This window comes from Fringilla coelebs (genome assembly GCF_963513975.1).
Source record: "Fringilla coelebs genome assembly, chromosome: 3".
Classification (NCBI taxonomy): domain Eukaryota; kingdom Metazoa; phylum Chordata; class Aves; order Passeriformes; family Fringillidae; genus Fringilla; species Fringilla coelebs.
This window is the reverse complement of record NC_140030.1, coordinates 68,115,730-68,137,828: the sequence shown is the minus strand read 5'-3', so window position 1 is coordinate 68,137,828 and position 22,099 is coordinate 68,115,730. Positions and strand designations below refer to the sequence as shown.

At 40.1% G+C, this 22,099-nt stretch overlaps 2 protein-coding genes across 5 annotated transcripts in view; one reads left to right on the top strand and one right to left on the bottom strand.

Moving 5' to 3' along the window:
* The window catches only part of RGS7 (regulator of G protein signaling 7), a 231,719-nt gene extending 220,804 nt beyond the window's left edge, over positions 1–10,915 (bottom strand). For 3 of the 4 annotated variants that reach the window (XM_084203389.1, XM_084203385.1, XM_084203387.1), the window contains exons 1-2: positions 10,044–10,267; positions 9,559–9,635 (exon numbers count right to left, since the gene is read on the bottom strand). The gene's annotated coding sequence lies outside the window, so the exon portion shown is untranslated. Of the gene's footprint in view, positions 1–9,558; positions 9,636–10,043; positions 10,268–10,792 lie in introns of those variants that run through there. The other variant, XM_084203386.1, reaches the window with a different exon arrangement.
* PIGM (phosphatidylinositol glycan anchor biosynthesis class M) lies at positions 10,479–13,051 on the top strand. Its single transcript, XM_084203390.1, has one exon. It carries the CDS (start codon positions 10,563–10,565, stop codon positions 11,814–11,816), a length of 1,254 nt encoding a protein of 417 aa, XP_084059516.1. The 5' UTR covers positions 10,479–10,562; the 3' UTR covers positions 11,817–13,051.
* The last annotated feature ends 9,048 nt before the right edge of the window (positions 13,052–22,099 follow it).

Genomic DNA, 22,099 nt, shown 5'->3' with positions numbered 1-22,099 from the left:
TAAGTAGTTAATGAAATTCAATACTTCATAAAAATCTTTGTTACAAATTATTCTCTGAAAGGCAGTAAGTCAAGCCTGTAACGCCTTAGAGTTAACCCTTCCATAGCCCCTTCTTTATTGCTATTAATCTTTAATTTATTACACCTCCAAAAAGATTCATTTAGACCCTGAGGGAACAGAAGCTGGAGACAGTCTTCAGTGACATTCAAATCAAACTGACTGTCACATGGAATAGTTAATGCCAAGCCAAAGTCTTTTAATGAGAACTTGGGGAAAAAAAAAAAAAGACTTATAAGTCTACTGGCTTTTTCATCTTCTCCCTTGTCATTTTCTTTGAAACAATTTAAACTAGCAACAGTCTGCCAAGTTTAATTTGATTACCTTCAATTTTATATGCCTCTGCATTTAAGCAAAAAAAAAGGAAAAAATTAGTAATTCTTGTCATAATTTTTCATTGGATTGCCAGAGAATTACAGCAGCCACATCACCACAGACCCTGATATGTAATAAAAGATAAATTATGATGTACCTGAAGTAGATTAAAAGAAAAAAAAAATCAATGCAATCAGAACTCATTGGGAAGATTGATAATCAAGAGCCTTGAACTGTTGCACATATGTTTCCTACATATTTATCTTTTTTTTCTCCTTCCCCCATGTACAACAATATATTTACCTTTAGGAAACAAGGAACTCTTCAGAGCAGCATTATGGGCTGTACTTTCATGGTACAATAGGAGCATAATCCACAGTATAAGTAAATATTACCTCAAAGTAAATACCTCACACAAATGTCCTGACTGTGCACTTCTGCTTTATGATTTGTTCCAAGGCCCATTTGCTACCACCTCTACAAGGATTATGCTGCAATGAAAGCCAGGAATCACTTGCCACCCCTAACCTGCCAGTAAACTTCTTCATATGCAAAAAATCAGAAGTAGACAAGAATGCTAGAGGGAGCAAATCTATTAATGAATATCTCATATTTGTCTTAATTTTAAAAATTTATTTCAAGAAACCAAATGTTTCTGTTCTCAACTTCTTATCCACCTCTCTCATCAGAATAGCAGCATCTACAGCAAGAACAGATATCCCAGGTCTACAAAAGGCAGGAAGGAAATGAACCTGTACTGTTACAGTCAGACTGACCTTCAGTGTCTTTTCCAAACTAAATGATTCTGTGATTACACCATCCCTACCATATCAACCATGAGTGTTCTAAGAAGAGCAGAAGAGTGCTGAAAGTACTCTAGGTACCTGTTTACCCACTGGTTTCACAACTCTCAGACTGATGGCAGTATCTAAAGTTTTTCAAATATCTCCACAGAAGTCAAAGTTTTGATGACAGGGTTTTGTTCAACCCACAGCAAATGTGGCAAAGATTACAACACAAGTAGATTTTTCCTGGTTTGAAGAATATCCACAAAAACTTGGTTTGTCTTCTCCCCCCTCCAAATAGAGGGACAGAAAATTTCTTTTATTTTTAAAATAGATCTCTAAAATTGGAGAGTCATGGCAAGAGACCCTAAAGACGCATAAAATAAAACTGCCAATTACTCTGGTAATAAAAATTTTTTATACCATTTGTTTCATCAGTGTTCATTTGTAAGTTGTTAGGGTTGGAGAAACACTACAGAGAATGTGCTAAAATTTGCCTAAAAATTAAAACAAACAACCTAGGTTAGAATTATCTATTAGAAATTTCCTCACTTTATGGGAAAACTTTCTTAGTGTTCCTTTTAAATCCATTCAAACAAAAATGTGTGATGCCCCTACATGAAAAGCCACAACTATGACAAGTCTGTGTGGTGCAAGGAAAAACAGATGCACCATTTTAGACTTAGTCTTAGAGATAAATTCCCATTATGAACTATTTTAGTTTTTAAGAATTCTCCAAGGAATGAGGTAGATATGTCAATTTATTTCAAATGGAAAATATATTCCAAATTTTGCACTGGGACATCAAAGAATATGGGGAACTCAAATCTCAGTATTGAGATACTTGAGATACTCTTACTTCATTGAAGTCTGAACTCTGAAATTCAGAGGAAAATCAAAAGGGACACTGAATAAATGAATCTTTCTGGTGTTGATGGTGCTAAGGGAGGAGTGTAGCAATATTCCCTTAGGCAAGACCTGCTCAATTTTTTCCTATGCAATTCTATAAATAGCCTGGCTCTCAGAAAGGAAAATTGTCTTTATACATCAACTCAATCAAAACAATACAGAACAAAACAAAAAAAAATTACTTTTCTAGTCATTTTGTACAAAGAACTGTTGCATCTTTTAAAAATTCCAATTATTTTAACAAGAATTAAAAGACAGAGCAGTCCTCCTGAAGAAGCCTACACGTTCACTGATGCAGAAATTTCACTTTTCAACCATTTCTGGATTATCCTAGCTAAAAATTACTCCAGCAGGATTTTTACTGGGAATAGAAAATGTATCTTTTCATCTAATTTTCAGGAATAACACAGTTACCTCAGAAAGCACTTGAGTAGTAAGATTCATGGCAAGTAATTTATGCATTCTGTAGAAGCATGACATATACTTCAACATAATGTCAATTTTGCATGATTCTAGTCTTGGTTGTTCAAGGAACTCTGACAATTTCTATCATCCTTAAATAGCATGACTTCTTGGTAAGTATCAAATTCTGACTAATCTGTACTTTTTACAGAAACAATTACTTTACAATTTGTACTAATACACAGTAATCAAAATAAGGAAAAACTAGGCTTACTTTTCATTGCATCAATATTCTACCCAACATACATCTTATCCAGAGGATATCTTCATACTGTATTTTTTGGCACAATCAACTCTTTGAGAAGTTCATCAAATAAATATGAGATATACGTGTCCTTTTTCTCTCAAAACTCACCCTTTCCTAATCTTCTACTATATACAAACAAAGCAGGATCTGCTCTGACACAGGATAACCACTGGTTGAATCTCTACTTAAATATATGCAAAGTTTATGTCAGCAGACTCAAATTCTGGCAACAACCTGTCAAACTCAGCAATGTGGCAGTCAGCAAGGACAAATATTGAAATTCAACAGTAACCAGAATGAAGAAAGACAAGCAATACTGAAACAAGTGACATGTCTGTTGCCAGTTGCACTGCAGATACAGAACATTATGTATGAATTGCCCCAAGTCTGCAAACGTGGCTTGCCTGAGTCCTCTTCCTTGGGTTTCCCCTTCTATAATAGGAGCTCTGCCACTGAAACCACGAGTGCTCACCCAATGGAGTCTGACTCCAACTTCTGATCCAGGTGCAGCAGACCTGCAGAGCACAAAGGGCCAGACAGCATTCCTGAGCCTGTGTGTGAAGCAGAGCATCTCTAACACGCCAAATGGGGGGAAAACTGACAAACAGATTGATGGCACAGCTGTCACTTTGAATCAGCAGAGAATGAATAAGCTCTGAAATCTGAGTTAAGAGACAGACATACATAAGCTTAGGGGACAGTATCATTTGATACTGAAAGAAGAAGGGACAGAACTGTGACTGCCAAAGACAGCACCAAAGACAGGATGAATTTTGCTACCAGGTGATTATACTCTGCAGAACCACCGGCACCTGCGATCATTAACACAGCAAGAGGCAGAGCTCAGGCAGTGCATAAGCAACTGATCAGCCAAGTAACTGCCAGAGATTGAATGAAGAGCAGCTAAATACTTAGGAGATAAAAACCCTAGGTACTGGGGAGAAAAAAGGTGAATTTCCACCTAGCTAGTGAAGGATACATCCTGTACAGCTGAGTCTCTAAGACATCTTTCTTTAGCTTATCATTCTTATGTGCACATTCTTATGTGCATCCTTATGTACATTATCATTCTGTAGTGCAAAGTACAATGCTATCTTAACCACTATGCAGAATACAACAGGATACTGCAAAAGGAATAATAAGGTAGAATTATTACTCAGGGACACTTTTCAAGATGATGTTTCTGACAAGCTATCAAAAAAAGAAAGGCAACGGCATTAAAAAGACATATCCTCATTTTCCCATAAATGCATTTAAAAGGTTGTAGAAAAATTGAGGATTCTTTCCCAAAAAATATTAAGAAGACCACACCATCCTCTAGAAAATAGTGAAGAGGAAAAATTTAATAATAGTAACAGTTCAAAAGATATTTAAACAGTTATTTAACCAGTTGTAAATAATCCATGAGAGAAGACAGGGAAGCCCTTTATTGGTTAAGGCCAAAAGCACCAAAGCCAGCTAAAAGAATGCTTCCTTTCCTTTCCAGAGGGAGCATTTGAAGCTTAATGAAACAAAGAACCAGGGTTTTCAAAACTTTTGGAGGATGCAGAAACCCAGATAATCTTCATTCTCATTTTTCCATTCACATTGTATACCTGCTAGCAGTACCAACCCTAATCAGAGCACTCTTGTGAGAAAAGCTAACGTGGTTTTTGGTTTTGGTTGTTGTTTTTCATTGGATTTTTGACATTTTGCTTTTTTTTTTTTCAATCCAGATATCTATTTAGGTAGATAGATCTTAAACACACTTGGAAGCAAAAGGCAAAATCAGCTTTGGGTAGACCAGAGGACTACTCACGTCTCTACAGACTAGAACTCCCCAACAGCTGCTCCTCTCTCCTACAGGATGTTCCTTCATTTCACCCAAGGGAGATAGTGTAGGTGGGGTTTTCCTCCTTCTAGACATCCCCAGTCAAGAACAGGACACTAAACAACAGCAAGCTATTCTCTCTTCCACCACTCCCACAGCAGGAGTCCCAGGGTCTCTATACAGCACACACATGCTGTAGCTCCTCAAAAACAGCATCTCTGGAGTGCTTCCAGCACAGTCAGCCCTAGCAGCTGAGCTCTGCCTTTTGTAACAGCTGCTTCTCAACTGCTGCACAGCCACTGTTGGAAAAATAGCTAGGCTGAACCATATTATGAGAAGTAAAAGAAATAATAATCCAAAAGGCATCTATTTTTATTTTCATTTATTGCCCAATACACCGCTTGCAGGTCTGAATCTCTCACAGCACACTGCTTCACTCTTCTGTCTGTGTGAACAGCTAAGGCATTCTGTCAGCACAAATTAAGAAGGTGGTAGGACAACAATCCCTTGCCCAAGCATCTGAGATTTCCCCAATGAAAGTGAAAATCATCCAGTGGGAAGCGTGCATTCCCACTGATCCCCACACCGACTTTCAACTATACCCCTATCTATCTTTCTTTTCATTGTGACCCGATCAAAATGCCATCAAAAATTGAGAAAGTTATGAGACCTTTTCTTTATGATTTTTAAAGTTTGCACCTGGTATTCAAAGTACATGCAACACTGTCATCATGCTTGCAGTCAGAAGAAACAGTAAGATGTTTCTTGTGAGAAGGAAAGGCAGCACTTCATAAGCCATTTTTTGGTCATGAAGTATAAAAGAAATTAAGATACAAACTTTTGACCATGAAGTCAAAAGCAAGAAACTGCATCATTGATTTTATTGCATAAACTTATAAACCTTTTAGTGCTATATAAAATAACTGCTCCATTTGTATTAAAGACCTGGAACTCATATTTGTATCTATTGTAAACAAAGCACCTTGGAAATCCATTTGATGCACAAAAGCATAAGAAACAGAGGTGATGAGAATAGTACCTAGTGTTCCTATCAGCCAACTCTGCAAGATTAGTTTGAGATTTTATCTGTAATTAGTTACTTGTTCTTATTTCAGGGAGTAACTGCAAACACAACACAGCCTGAGAACAGCAAAGCTACGTTTCAAGTTTTGTCTCTTTTCCACTTCCAAAGAATTGGAAAAAATTTAGGCAGTTATAAATGCACAAAATGTTTCCCTTCCCTTCAAAAGCTGGCAAGAAGTGATGCTTAACACACTTTCACAGGTGTTTTCTGGAGGTGTCACTGGAGGTGTCATTCTGCACAATGGTCAGAAACCAGCAGTCTGGTGCCAGGAACTCTCAGCCTTCTAAATCCATAATTTGTCGTTTGGCTCCAGTTTCTCTTTTGCCTGGGTTCATCAATTTTCTCACTGCATTCTTTTATTAACAGGAAAAAAAAATTAAAATTAGAGGAAATTCAACACAATTCTCAATTGTATGCTCCCACTTCTGGAGTCCTAATCTACTGGGCTGCCTGCACCATTAGCTAAAGCATAGAAGCAGCGTGCAAAGGGGGGAAAAGTGCCTTGTTTTGGTATTGCAAGTCAGGCAGTAAGGGCCAGGCACTGTCCATCCTAGATACAGGCAACTCTTGTTTACCACACCACACCTCAGATTCTCCATGGCCTTAAAGCAAAACAGGCCGTATTTTTGCAATTGCCCTCTAGGCCAGCATCATACTTCCGTAGACTTATTCTTGCCCCCACATGTGTTTTCTCAGATATAATATTTTCTTTTCTTCCTAATAGCAAATTTAACAGGTTACCCTACAGACTAATTTTTATCCAGTACTTATTTTCCCTGAAGGGCTGGAATTGTACCTAATACACTGACATAAAATCAGCATAACCACTGCAAGCAGAACTCTGCCAACACCACTTGAAAGCATACTGTGCAAAATCACAAAGTGGTGACAAAAAATAAATCCTTTACAATTCCAATCACATTCTCCAAATATCCACATTTATAGCACAATGTGTGAATATGGGTATAGATTTATCAGGCAGTTTTAAGAAAACACATTAACAGAAAAAGCTTAAAGGAGAGTGGTAGCTTTTTATTTACAATGGTGATTCTCTTCTGTGACGAGTTCTAATGTGTTTTTCAGCTAATTTTCACAAACTCTCCTGTATTATTCATTCCAGTATTAAAGCAGAAATGAACACCTCCTTACATAATCTTATTTATAGTTCTCTTTTGCTAATAATACCTAAAAATCAACACACTACAAAAATTTGAAAGGCATCAATCCTATTTGCAAAGCCAATTAATTTTATCAAGCTCAAAATATCTAAGAAAAGTGTTACCCACTTTTTCTACAGAATTTCATGTGCTGCAATAAACAGATTGTACTTATCATATTATCAAAAACTTACTGTCAGTTTACAAATATATTAGGCAGGAGTACTTCTCATGCAAGGAAACATTCTGAGTTCAAAACCCAAGAGAGTTAAAAGGGAACTCTAATACATTACAGCACAGCCGTCTCCCCTTTCTGAATTCTGAAGATGTAATACCAGCTATTGCCCAGTATCTTCCTTACTTCCTTAAATACTCAACTTTCTTACCACCTTTTTATCGTTTCATAACAACAAGGTCTAAAAGCATAGCTAGCCATTAACAATTAGATTTTGAGAGACTTGCATGAGAAATGTCTGTAGAATGCATGAGAAATGTCTGTAGAATGACCTAAAATATAGCACATGGAAGCATCTTCCAGCTGCCTTCCTCCTAAAAAGCCCTTTACTGCTCTTTCTTCCATAATTTTTCAGATATTCCAGCTTGTCCAGCCCCCTAGGCCACCTTGATCTTAAGTAAGGTTCTCACCACCACAACTCAGCACCTGTTCTTTTTTCCTTGCACTGCTACCAGTTACAACATCTCCCTTATGTTACTTCAACAGAATCATCTTCTAATTGTCAACCTTCACTAGCCTCTTTATTCTCCTCAAAGTTCTCAGATTTAATCTGTTAGTCCCTCCAATATTTCACCCTACTGTACCCATCAGACCTAGGTTTCGGCCATATGTTCATCTTTGTTGATGGCAGTAGCCTCAGCTTAACCTTTCTCAAAACATAACTTTCCACCTTAGTGTGGAGAGTAAGTCCCTGAAAGGCAAGAACCTGGCCAAATGTGTGGATTGCCCCTGGCTGAGCAGGAACCAGCACAGCCCTGTCTCCTTCACTCCAGCTGCCACCCTCCAGTTGTACCTTGGTTTTCAGTTGGTTAAAACTTCCATTAGGTTTTAGAAGTTCATTGCCCTTTTAATGCTACCACTGCCATGTAAAACTTGAGTAGTGGCAGCTCATAGGAGATAGTTTATGGAATATATGTCCTGGTGCTGCTCAAGTAGTCGCTATTATAGAAGGTGAAGCGAGAAGTTAATATTTGAGTTCAAGTTTATAATCCCCCATGACAAGTAGGCAATAGAAGCACATTTGGAAGTGACCTCAGAAGATGGTCCATCTTTGACAGCATGTAAACAAAATGCTTGGCAGGTAGTGAAATAAAACCTTTATGCCCATGTGAATATACGTGCATATATGTATTCCTATTTATGTTATGGCAACTCCACACTTTTCTTCATGCTGTATCTTCATGTGCACTGGAATCAATCAGCCTCAGTCCCAGCAGTTCCATTAGCTTTTATCTCCCAGCATTTTCTAAAAGTGGCTCATGGTGACTGATATAAATAAAAGGAGCTTTTTACAGGAACAACAGATTTATAACTTTAATAAGACTGCCCTCCTTCCTGCATTAAAGTCTACAGTACATGACAAATCAGGTTAAGCAAGCTGGTATCAAATCTGAAGCCAAATGCATTTTTGAGCCAAATCTTAATTCTCTGAAGAGCTTCAAGCGTATTTTAAAGATGTTAAATTATTGATAAGGAAAATCAATTCTTTTTCCAGCTCACACAATGTCATACAGTCAGAGCATATGCAGTAGCTAAGGCAGATTTTCTGTTTTATTTACATCATGACCCTTTACAATTAAATTCCTACTTTGTTCCTCTTTAGAATCCTGATAAACAGCTACTACCGACAGCTTAACAACTTCTGTTAATGTCAGATAAAAGATTTGTCTGAAAAATCTGTCAGAAACAGACAAGAAAACCATGAGACACCAGCACACTCCTAAGTTTATTTATTAAACTCATATTATTCCACCAATATCACTAAACCTGGACACTTAAGCAAATAAACTGCAATGTGTTCTGATCTGACCATGAACAGCTTCATCCAAGGGTCTGAAATAACAAAACATGTTCCATTCATGAAGGTATCAAAACAGCAAACAATCCTGGGAGAATGTTGGCAGATAGCAAGAATAGTTCTTTGCAAACTTTTCCAAATAAAAAAAATTAGTAGTAACTATGTATATCTACTTCCAAGTCTTGTCAGTCCCCGTGATTTTATTCAGTATCAATCTCCTAGCTTTTCCAGATAAAAGCTTGGGCACAACAATGGATATGGTGATGGAAGCATTTTTAAACATACCCCAACTATTGTAGTACAAGAGACATAAAAGAGGGAAAAAAATGTTACCAATCTTTCCTGTTCTAAAGTAGAACAGCAATAGTGAATAAGCAATTATTTACCAAGGATCAACAACCACCTTCATTCCCTTTCCCAAAAACATCCTAACAATCAGTTTTAGGACTTCGTGACATCGTATGGTGAGTTAATGGAGAATTGCCTTGAGGTTTCCTATTGAGGATGTCCAGTTTACTAAAGAATATGCAAGTATCTGACAGAGTTAAAACTGACTCTCCAGGTTAGTCACTATGCTTCTCCCAGCGGATATTTCAGACTATCCCACTGTACTGTTATACATAGAACAGCCTTAACAGATAAAAATTAGTAACTGTGTGCACACAAACAAAAATATCTTTTGTCCCATGAATATCCTACCAGTTAGGCCATCCTCCAAGATGTCTCTGCCAAATGCAAAAGATCTGTTCCCAGTTCTTTGATGGGTGTCCCCAGAACTGAGAAAAAGCAGATTATTTTCTGTAAGTGATGTGAGCCATCAACGCTACAGCTCCCAAAATATTCCCAAATGAAACCACTCAGCAAAAAGTGACATTACAATTAACAAGTAAACAAGCAAATTCCTATTTTTGATTAATAAAGCATCTCCAAGAAAATCCCTTTTAAGTTCTAATATGAAACCCACAACAGTAATAAGTAACAAATGCCTGTTTTTCAATCAGCCCCAATTCAAATACGAGATGGCAAATATCCAGACAGGAAATCTATCTGAAAAACATACATAATAGGCCCTCAAAATATAGCGGAATTAATTCCTTTGTTGTAGGTGACTCTCTCCAAGCTCCGATTTTCACGGCAGTTTCTGAACTAATTAAATGAGAAATCTTCTGCGGCAGGAAGCTCACCTAAGCGCTCTGGGGAGCGCTCATACGTCTAGGCAAAACACAGCCACTGGCGGAAGGTAAATAACAGATGTTGTTTTTCCTTCTTACTTAACTACTACTGCATCTGCCGCCTCTCTAGCCGTGGAGCCCGACAGCTCCCGGCAGGGTGAGGGGGCGATGGGCAGCGGCGGTGCGGGGGGCAGCGCGAGTGGCGGTGCCCCGCAGCTCTCCCCGGCCCCCGGTGCCGATGTCCTGCCAGGCTCGCAGCCGGCAGCAGAGGCACCGCTGCCCACCGCCCCCCACGGGCCCAGCGCCACCGCAGGCCCCGCTCCCGGTCCCTCTCCCCGCCGGGCCGGACGGAGCGCGGGGCCGCCCCACCCGGGCACGGCTCGGCGCGCATTGCGCAGGCGCGGGGCCGCCTCCTCCCCGCGCGCACCGGCGGAAGCCGCACCGAGCGCGGCCGCCCGCGCCCCGTCCGCCGGGATCGCCCGGGCCCCGCGTGTCCCCGCTCCCGCATTCCCCCCACCCCGCGCGGAAGGGATGGCGGGGGCGGGCGCGGCCCTGCTCGCGGGGCTGCTGGCGAGGCTGGCGCTGGTGCTGTACGGGCTGCACCAGGACCGCACCATGCGGGTGCGCTACACCGACGTCGACTACCGGGTGTTCACGGACGCGGCGCGGCTGGTGACCGAGGGGCGCTCGCCCTACCGGCGGGCCACCTACCGCTACACGCCGCTCCTGGCCTGGCTCCTGACGCCCAACGTGTTCCTCACCGAGGTCTTCGGGAAGCTGCTCTTCGTGGCCGGGGACCTGGCGGCTGCTGTCGTCGCTTACCGGGCCCTGCGGCGCCGGGGGGCCCCCGCCGGCCGTGCCTGCGGGTGCTGCGCCGCCGCCTGGCTCCTGAACCCCCTGCCCATGGCCGTGTCCAGCCGGGGCAACGCGGAGGCGCTGGTGGCGCTGCTGGTGCTCGCCACCCTGTACTGGGTGGAGGCGGGCGGCGTGGGCAAGGCCGCCGTGTGCTACGGGCTGGCCGTGCACATGAAAATCTATCCCCTGAGCTACGCGCTGCCCATAGCGCTCCGCCTGAGCGCCGGGCCGGGCCGCGGGCAAGGGGCGCTGCCTGCGCGGGGGGACAGAACGGCAAAGGCCACGTTTATGGCGCGCCTCTGGCACCTCTTTGTAAAGATGCTGAACCGCGACGTACTACTCTTTGGAACAGTTGCCGGATCAGTGCTGGCTGCCTTGACTGTGGCATTTTATCACCTCTATGGCTGGGAGTTTTTGGAGCACGCCTACCTCTATCACCTGACTAGGAGGGATATCCGTCATAACTTCTCTCCCTATTTCTACATGTTGTACTTGACAGCAGAGAGCAAATGGAGTTTTGCCCTTGGGCTCGCAGCTTTCCTGCCCCAGGTGCTTTTGCTCCTGGTTGTTTCCATAGCGTTCTACAGAGACCTTGCCTTCAGTTGTTTCCTGCACACCGCTATTTTTGTGACTTTTAACAAAGTATGCACATCCCAGTACTTTGTCTGGTATCTCTGTCTTTTGCCCCTCGTAATGCCTAGTATTAAGATGTCCTGGCGTAGGGCCGTGCTGCTTCTCTTTCTGTGGTTCATCGGACAAGGCCTGTGGCTTACTCCTGCGTACTTTCTGGAGTTCAAAGGATATAACACTTACTTATTTATATGGTTGGCAGGCTTGCTTTTCCTTCTAATTAATAGCCTCATAATTGTTCAGATTATTGCACATTATCAAAAGGAAGCACTAGTTGCAAAAAAAGTGAAGCAACGGTAATAAACTGACCAAAATCCAGAAACAGCCCTACTGTCTTTGGTAAGGAATCACATATCACCAGCTCTACATCTAACAGAGGTGCATTTAAGTTGTACTAAAGCACATTTAGTGTGTAAATGTTACTGTTTCAGGCCGTGAGAGCACTGAGGGGCCTCAGTTGCCCTGAGCAGCCCCAGTCCCGCCCTGAGCAGTGTCAGCAGGGGTACCTGTCTCCTGTGTGGGTTTTGAAACTGCCTTGCAACCCTCTCTCCAGCGCTGTCTCCAGCTCTGTCCTCCCGCTCCTGACTAGAATCCCTGGAAGTACCCTCGACCAGTTCATCATTTAACCGTCTTTGGGGCTCTGGTGAACAGGCTTTACCCATCTGCACTGACTGTCTTTGCCTGCTGCTCCCAGAGACGGTGGGGCTGTGCCCTGCCCTTTGACCCCTGTGCTGGGGCCACTCTCCCTTCCTGCTCATACTCCCTTTTGGAGTAGTCCTGGTGCATTTTTTTTCTCATTCTCAGTGTTAGTCTGATGAGGACCTTAGCCTTTATCTAGAATAACATGGAAGATAATAAAGGTGGAATAAAACTGGAGTTTGACGGTTATAAAATTGGAGTTTGACAGTTCCGTACATTCCAGTAGGCCAAATCACTTGACATTTACAGTGGGCTTCATTTTTTCTTTTGTTTCCACAGTAACATTTTAGCTATGCACTGTTTGTGGCCTGTATCTGCTCATTATGTCATTAAACCTTTGAGACTTTTAATTTATTTTAGAATTCAGATATTTCACTCTTTCACTTGTTTTTGCATATTCTGTTCTGTTTGAATTTTTGAATGGATTTATTCCCCTTGCTATGGAGAAAGTTTTTCCCATATACCTGTCTTGGATCACAGAGATGCATAAAGCTTATATATTTGTTTCTTCCTGCCAGGCTCCAGAAAAGAGGCCACTGCCTTAAATTTCAGATAATATATGGGTATTGTGGGTGTTAACAATAGCAAATGCAGAGTCAAAGTACACTTAGAATGGCGCCTGTGTCCCAAAAGCACTAGAGTTTATACCAAAACAGTAATTGGAAATGTTGTTTCTCAGTGTTTCTGTTTCTCTGCTAGTAAAAAGCAATTGATTTTGTATTAATCTACAAGACATTGTGTGTGTTCTGTGAGCATGTGAAGCAAAAATCATCCCATGTGAGTATTCTCCAAGGCAGAGTTGGATATACCCAGCTTCCACAGAAGACTTAAGAGGCTCTTCTGTGCAAAACTTCTGCTCACCCCACTCTGATGTCCATTCTGATGCTCATTTTCCTTTGTAGCCGATCTTCCATTATCTGTTAACACATTTTTCTGTTGCAAAAAGCATGTTTTCTTCCTCCAGAGCAATGTTCTATATTGCTTTAACAGACCTACTTATGCTGTTTGCAGACATTTCTACACCTCTGTTTTTCCCTTCCTGTTAGCGGAGAAAGCAAATGCAAGCTGAAAGGCATTTCTAACCTCAGAAACCTATAAAAAACAGCATTTTAAGTTATTGTATTCATGACAGAATTGTAATTTTTTTAGGTAAGAAGTAATTTCTTTATGAAAAATACATTCTTGGCTTGTTAATAGCTACATCATTTTGAGAAGGCAAATTTTTCAGCAATTCTGCATCATTTTTCAGAATACAAATTCTGAAGCAGCAACAGGAGCTGAAGGGTGCCTTCCCTCTGCAGGTCAGTACCAGTCCTGCAGTGATGATTTGAGAAAGCCATGCATAAACAAGCTATAAAAAGGCCTTTAAAAAAACCCTAGATTTACGGTCGTCATGTTAATAATCCAGGATGAGTCCCTCTTTTTACAGTTGCTTGCTAAACCACACAAATGTGTTTGTGATTGAGAAGTAATTCAAGCGACTCATAAAAAGCTGGATAAGAGAAATAAACTGGAGGAAACACACAAAAATATATTTGAGGGTTTAGATATTGCAAATTGCCATAGTTAAATGGAATTGAATAACTTTATTCATTTTTTTAAAAGGGTTAAAATAATTTAATGAAGTAGCAAATAAGTTATAGTTGTTGAACAAGTTATGGTGAATAGTTATAATGCCTTTAAAATTTACCAAATTCATTTCCTATGGACATTTATTGCTTTTGATGCTGGTCAGATTATTTTGCATGATTACTTTGTGTCCATTTATCCTCTGGTAATTAGGAACTGAACTTTCTCAGTGTTAGTTTTCCTTCCTTACCATGGGTTGCAAAACTGTAATGGCAACAGCTTTGCTTTTAAAAGGTTGAAATGCCCACTGAAGTATGTCTCATCATTGCACTGGAACCAGTCCTTAAGCACAAAGTACAAGAGGTGAAAGAGGGAAAAGACGAATCAAGAAAAGTATTATTTTTTTTGCTGTGATTTTTCCACTGTAGCCTATTGCCCAAAGACTCATGAATAGATTCTCAGGTGACTTCAGGCAAAGCTCTGCATTTAACAATGATTTGCTTCAAAGTTTCTAAATGCAATTATTGAAAAAGCAGAGTAAGGAAAAATATAATAATACATATTGCATTCACTTTTTGTGTGAGAATGCTGAATTACCATCTATTACACAATGTACTTGGTCCTTATTAAGTAACTTTTGTGTGTGTATGTTACTTGCATTGTATTGACTCCTGTAATAGTAAAGAAAGCAATTAGGTGTGCTAAACGAAACTAATCAGTTTGCTGTTTCAAAGAAACCATGAGGCTTTTACATTTAACAGCAAGGGGAAACGCCAACATTTTTCGTAACATTGTATAGAGAAAGTAAATGTTAAAAGAGAGTAAATTATGAGCAAATGGTTGGCTTTTTTTATCTGAGAAGAATGAGTCATCAACTTCAAAAAGGCTGCAAAAATACATGGTGAACACAGGGAACCTGGAAATATATGAGATATTCCTCATATATTTGCCAAAGACAGCTGCACAATGCATGTCCTAGTGATAGCAGCTTTATGGAATAGGATTACTCTGAATTTAGGACAAACCCTTTACTCAGACTGAAACCAAGCCACTCAAGCAATTTTTTGCTTAAGAGCATATTTATGTGCACGATACTTACAAGCCCAAACATTTACCTGCACATACAGAAGCAAAAAGTCCCAATCAATACATCTTTGAATAACATTTTTCAGAGCTACCCTCTGTAAAACGCCTTCCTTAGCTATTTCTTATATTTAGCACCCAGAATCTCTAGTGTCTCTAAAAATTATTACATAAATTTTGATGCATATGGAAAATAAAATCATATGCTGCAGGGATCTTGGGACCTAATAGGCTCAGTAAAGAACCAACTAATTATGTATTTGAAGGTGCACATTCACTGGTATCCTGATGTTCTTCATTATAAAAATCTGCACTAGTCACATTTGTGTGGTAGACTTGTTTCAGTCTTTACGCACAATAAATGAGGTCAGAGACCTACATTTTATACTAGTGAGAGTATCAGAAAGATAAAAATTTCTCTTGATGCAAGTACCATTATTTTGAGGTTTATTTAAATTATATTTCTTTTACGACATTAATAAATTGATGCAATAAATTCATGCAACTGTTGCATGCATTTTTAATAGCTGGAATGTCTCTTTTTCTTTAGTATGGTGAATAAGACCAAAATTTGTCATTTTTTAATGATGTAAGTTGATAGTACTTTGAGCAGAATTCCTCATGACCCCTTTCTGGTACATACTGAGAGGGGGAGGGACTTCTGCAGAAGAGGTTTACTGGGCTGCAGTCTTACCTCATGTGCAGATAAAACTTTAGCTGCAGTCTCTCATTATTCTTAGAGCTTAACTTTCAGATGTTAATGATCTCTTCAGATAAAACATTTCATAGCTTGCACATAAAGAAATTACACATAAAAGATCCTCCGTATTTTTCATGGAAATTGGTGGGGAAGCCAGCTAGAACATCTGTGGGAGAAATGTCGAAAAGAAATGTCTGTATCTGATTAGCTACAAAAACTTCAGCCTTGGAAATCAGCTGAAATGCAGGCAAATTGAGCAGTAAGCCCATACTGTGAAGTTCCCATTATTTATATGAAGGGTATTAGATCAAAAGTGCTTTCCCATTTTACAGGAGGAAAATGGGATCTTGATAGCAATTGTCAGGGTGGATGAGTATGACTTTCCTTCCTTCACATTATTGTAAGAGGGTCTATAGAATGTTATATGCTACAGTAGCATTTGTGGAGTTGTACAGGTGTGACTTGCATAAGCTATTATTGTTAGTGTAGCAAGAGGTTATTAGTAAGCAGTTACTCTGAAACTGCTTTTTGAAGGTTAACTCAAGTAAAATCTGATTCCTGCTTCACAAGTCAGCAGCTATGTTAATTGAGATGGTGCTGTTTTGACAGTAATTTTCCAAGGAGAACTGCACTCTGTGGCCCATATGCTTCCACTCTGTGCAAAAGAACATTAATTCAAATCCCCTGGTGATCTGACAGTCAACATTTTTTTAATCTATCCCATGTCTCTCCTACTGATCCAATAGATTGAATTAGCCAAGAAGCAGGCTTAGAAAACAAAGTAGAAAACAAAGTAGGATTATCCTCCCCTTATCTTCCAGCCCACATAGTGTGAATATATTGAATAATTAAGATTACTTTTTGGAAGACAAAAGTCTCATTTGAGCTAGGTGTTGGAGTTCTTTGTTAATATGAAGTATTTTACCAAAATGCACCTGAGAGAAAATTGACTGGTGTGGCTACATGGACTTTTGTCAAACGATGATAAAGCTACTGATAATTTATGTCAGCTTCAATGTTAACGCTATGATGTCATATCTTTCTGAGATATGTGTGTGTGTGTGTGTGTGTGTGTGTGTGTGTGTGTGTGTGTGTGTTCTAAACAGGGTAACTAAAAATAGCAATGCTTGTAAATTCTAGTCTCAAGCTTTCCTTACTCAGAGACTTTGAAGGACACATATAGCTATATACTCACTAAAAGGGAACAAATGCTATATCAGAGAGAATTAATAATTTATTAATAACTAATTATGTTGTTCCCACAGCTGACACCTTTGTAAGGAAAGTAGCACCTTTTTTTATACACAGTCTGGAAATTCACATGATAACAAGTACTTCACCTTAAAACTGTCAGATGTGTTTGAAAATAGATTTTAATTACCATTAGCACTTCCAAGTTTAGTGCTGGCGCCAGCCAGCTTGTTAATTCCAGCAGTACAGGAACTGAAGTCATGACCAATTTTCCTTCATGCTCTAATAAATTGGCTGATTAAGTATAAGAAAGTTTAGTCTTCAAATTTAACCAAATGTTGTTTGTTCACTGGAAAGAAATACTGCATGGCCAGGACCAAAATTTACATATGCAGGATGGAGCAAAGTGAACAAGAAACAAGGGCAAAAAGTGAGACCTCAGAGACCTTGACTGTTGTCTTGCCTCTGCCACTAATTTATCACTAAGAAGTGATTGCAGCTTGCTGAACTGTTTGTCTTTGCCAGTTGTGATGGCTTGACACATTTAATTGACACCTTATTTGAGCCACGATGTCTCCTAATCTATTTCTGTAGCACACTGCCATAAGTGATTGCAGTCTTGTTTGAAACAATTATGAGTCTGACTGGCAGTAAACTGTAAACACTTAACTAAAGACATTTTGATTACAAAATATTCTTCTTTTTTTGCATATATTTAAACTTTTTTGTGGGCTGTGGTAGGCTCTCATATGCATTCCAGCATTGCATTTTTAGGAGAGGATGAATTGCTGTTGAAGCTAAATGAAAATCTGGAAGCAGATAATAGAATTCATCGTAAAAAGCTAGACAATTTAGGAAAATAATTTAGAAAAATTATAGTGAGCTGATACTGTAATTAAATAAGATTTTATTATTACTGGTCTGCTTAGATTGCATTGGAAATTTATATTGAAAATGTATGGGGAAAATGAAACAGCAGATAACTCTGCAGCTGGTACAAATAGCTACCTCAGATGTCACAGGTAATGGTTCAGGAACTGTTTCTGTATATCCATGAAAAAATATATTATGCTGTTATCCAAGAAAAAAGTTACTAGTTATGCAGCACTATGAAGGCAAATTACAATTCTGCATTCATATACAGGTGAAATGATTTCTTTACCTGGATCTTTCTCCAAAGCTTTTGTTAAAAGAAGCACAGACTACCAAATTGAAATCTGGAACAGATGTGCTGTGCCAGAAGCAGTTACAGGGAGCTCTACATTTGCACCAGCCTTGTAGGCTTCCTGAACAAGTGCTTGCTGAGAGCTGGAGGCCATATCAATGGTGGGAATGCACAAATGCCAATTTCCCCTAGTGTGCCCAGAAGTGATTTCTCTTCAGTCTTAAGGTGCTCAGAGATTGCCATAATTTACACTATATCACTGTATGTATCTCCACATTAACTATGCATATCTTAAAGATATATGTATACCCTGTATAACCATATATATCCTCATCTGTAATACTGCAGCAGCAAATTGATGGACTTCATGCCCACCCTGACTGGGTAAACATCTGCTAAGGATATAGGAATAGGCCCCTTTTGCTTTACAGGGACATGTCAGCCAGACCTGAGAGTGGAGGGGTAGATTTGTGTGCATTGAACTCCCTCTAGAGGAAAGGGGTGAAGTTCTTACCTCTCCCCAAAAGACAATTTGGCCTTTGCAAATGAATTACTAATGAAAATGGGGAATAAATATTCTCTTAATGTTGGAGACACAGGACACAGGGTGCTAAGTTTCATGGCTGTGGAACCACTGATGCAAACACACAGAAAAATATGTCAGGGGCTATTAAATACTAAAACCATGTTCTCTGGTCTTGGGAATTCAACATGCTGCAAATCATGATGAGCTAGGGAAATATTTCTAGGCAAATCTCACCTCTGTCTGCTTTTCCTCTGTTGCTGGCCACATTTGGAGAAGGATGCAGGTCTGATCCATGATGGTTGTTCATAGATTCTTAACCACACATGTGTCCCCAGCAGAGCACTCCCATCACCAAATGTGCTCCATGACTTGGCTAGGCCCTTTATCACACCAAGCTGTGTCAGAGAGACCTTCAGTTCTGGGTCTGGGTCTCTGCTTGCTCGTTTCTTCCAGAGCAGATGCTACCAGAGTGTGCCAGTAAACCAAAACTGCACCTTTTTTCACTGGTATTTCACAGATGACAGCAAGCAGCTAGTAAGAGATTAAGAGATGAGAAGGAGAGAAAAGGGAAATCAAAGCTGACAAAACAGATCTGTTTGATTGAAAGGAGGTGTTTTTAGCTGGCCAGGTAATTAAAAAGCAGGTAGATTGAGACAGCTTATTAGACCAGGTTAACTCAAGCACACCAAACCCCTGGAGCTTTGCTGCCTTCTCTCCCAAAAGGAAACCACAGCTTTTATGGGACTACACATGTTTTCGATGTGGAGAAAAGAAAGTTGGGGAGTGTGAGGGAGAAACAGATAAATTGGCACAGCTCCAGCTACCTGTACTAATGATGACTTGTGTAATTGCAAAATAAAATTAAGATCCAACCCTTAGCTGAAATTGTCTTCTGTTTTAACAGTAGTTTAGCTCTGGAATGGTATGTACTGCTGTCTAAGATGATTAGCTTAGCCTGTAGTTTTGGCTGGAGAAAATAAGTGATTTTTTTTGTCAGAAAGTCAACCCTTTCTACAGATTACTGCAGTTAACAAGGCATGCAGTTAAAGAGTTTGGCAGATTTGCCGTCTAAAGCATGACTTAAATAAAGAGGAAAAAGCAGCATTCCAAGCATAGCCAATGATGCCTGGCTTGGATTGACCCATGCTGAGAAATTATTTTATCTCAGGAATTCAGGCCAGGCTGAAAACAGCTGTTGTGCTGGAGAGACTGGAGGTCTGGTCACACCTGGGCTTGTGGCAGCTGCCTTTGGAAGCTCCAGGCTCCTCAGAGACATTTCCTCCAGGTATTGTGCACGTGCCTTGTGCATGCACTCCTTCCCTCTGTCTGACCTCAGCATGGCATCTACTGGCTCACAGGGACATTTTAGCCTCCTGCTCCCCATCACTTCCCTGTGATGCAGCCAAGCATGCCATTGAAATGTGACTTTGGACAAAAGGAATTTGCTCAGGTTCCCAGTGCTTTGAATGTAACTGTTAAAAGAACCTTCACTGTATGTGGTATAGCTCAAACTGCTCGTATGTTACCTGTGTGACCACAGCCACTAGGGCAATTCTTTACTGTGACACTACTTCCATCTAAGTCCTGTGCCTTGCATCCAACAGCTCCATGTAGATGTGGTCCTGAGGTCTTTGAACCTGGTGGCTAATTTTAACCCAGTGCAAAAGGTTGCCCTCTGTTTCTCTGTCATTGGTTGGTTCTGATTTTACAGTGAACCCCTGAGAATTCAAAGCAAGCTGTTGAACATTTCCTTGCAATCTGGAATAGATTACTGTTGGGAAAGTTTCTGCTTTTGTCTAACCCAGATTTGTTTGTTTAGTTATTCTCACACTAGCACATTTTTTGTCATTTGCCTGCAGGCAGGCTACCTCTTGACAGAGCCTGCATGCCACACTTGGCTCTTTCATCACAACAGGAGCAGAGATTGTTCTGCACTTCTGAGAGCCGCCTCAACCTGTTTTTCACATTGAGGTTAGAAGCCCAGCAAGAGACATCAGAGGTGAAGTGTTGCCACAAGATGTTTGGAAATGCCTTCTTTAAAGCCACTAGTTAACACTGAGATGTGCTGCACTTTTTTCTCCTTGCTTCACACTCACAAACTTTTGTCTTTGCCTATGCCTATGCATACAGAGAAGTTTTCTTACACATGCATTACAGACAATTTACAGTTCATGCAAAAATATATTTTTGTTACAATTCATCAAAGCTAAAACCATATTAATTTAGCAGTCTGGAAAATTACAATTTGATCTTAGGTGTTGATTAGTAGCTAGCATTCTGTCTAAATAGGGGGTGTCATCTGGGGATTTAGCTGCTTGAAATTTGAGAATTACTTGGACCTAAATTAAAGTGTATTTTCAAAAACTGACACAATTACTAAAACTAACACAACTACTTCTCATCAAGCTAAGGTGCTAGAATTATTTCCAGTGCTCTGACTGCAGGCCAAATCAAAACACTTTACAAAGGAATCATGATGCATTAGTGACTTAATCTGCATAGTGTTTAGCAGCCTAAAGGTCAAATATATTCATGAGAACATATAATCTTACGTGTGCTTGGTGAATGAATAAGAAAAAGGTATCTGTTAGAGAAGAGGAGGATCAGAAGATTGAAAAAAATATTACACGCTTTTACATGAGTATTACAGATGTTATTCCAATGACAGATGTCTGCAAAGCGGTTTCAAGAACACTCATGAAAACTAAAGGATATACTTCAGCCATCAGAATTTAAATAGGTGCTATGCTGCCATATGGCATAGCTGTTTTCAAAGCAAATGCTAGGCTTTCTTTTTCTTTTCTGGGAGACCAGATGGCAAAGAGGTTGATATCTAGAAGCTGTCACACCTAGATCATCAGTATCAGTCAGTTGCATGGGAGAGCAGGTGATTTTAATCTGGTAGCTTTTCAGTAGTTTATACAAATAATGTGTGCATTTATATTAAATAATGTGTTTCTTTAAATGCATTTATTTGCATTTAAACAAGCACAAAAATACATAGTAATATTCTTGTGATAAATTAAGCATGGTTTTTGTGCAGTATTGACAAGTCACAATTTGATGCACTAGAAGTGTGAACTATCCCTTTTCACAAGTGATCCTTCTATCTTCAGGGACTTACCAGTAGCATGTGTAATGTGCAAACCAGCCTGAGACCTGGAAGAGCCCAGACTCTAGCACTGCTCACCAAACACCTTCCAAAGGCATTACAGCCCCCAAAATGCCTTTTATGTTGCTAGAGCAGATAAGAAAGAATTGATAGCAACATAGGTTATAGCCCAAAGCAGATGATAAATGCTATATTTGTGGTTTGTCTCCTGTTAAAGGATGCAGAACAAGCTGCCACGAACAGAAACTCCATGACAAGGTGAGAGCAGACCTCTGGGAAGTTGTTAAAACATGCCATCATTTGTAATTTAGGTCAGAACTGTAGGGAAGTGAGTTCCCCCAGCTGTCCCCACTCTGCTGTGTGCTGGTTTGCATCACAGAGTGCAAATGCACTGGAGCTTTGTCAGGATGTTTTTGCTGTGGCTCGGTGGGAAGGGGAACTTCCTTTCTCCCAGCGGCAGGAACATGGCAGTTCAATATAGACCAATGGCAACTGGATCAAGAAAACTCCAGTGGTTACATTTTGGCAAATTTATGTT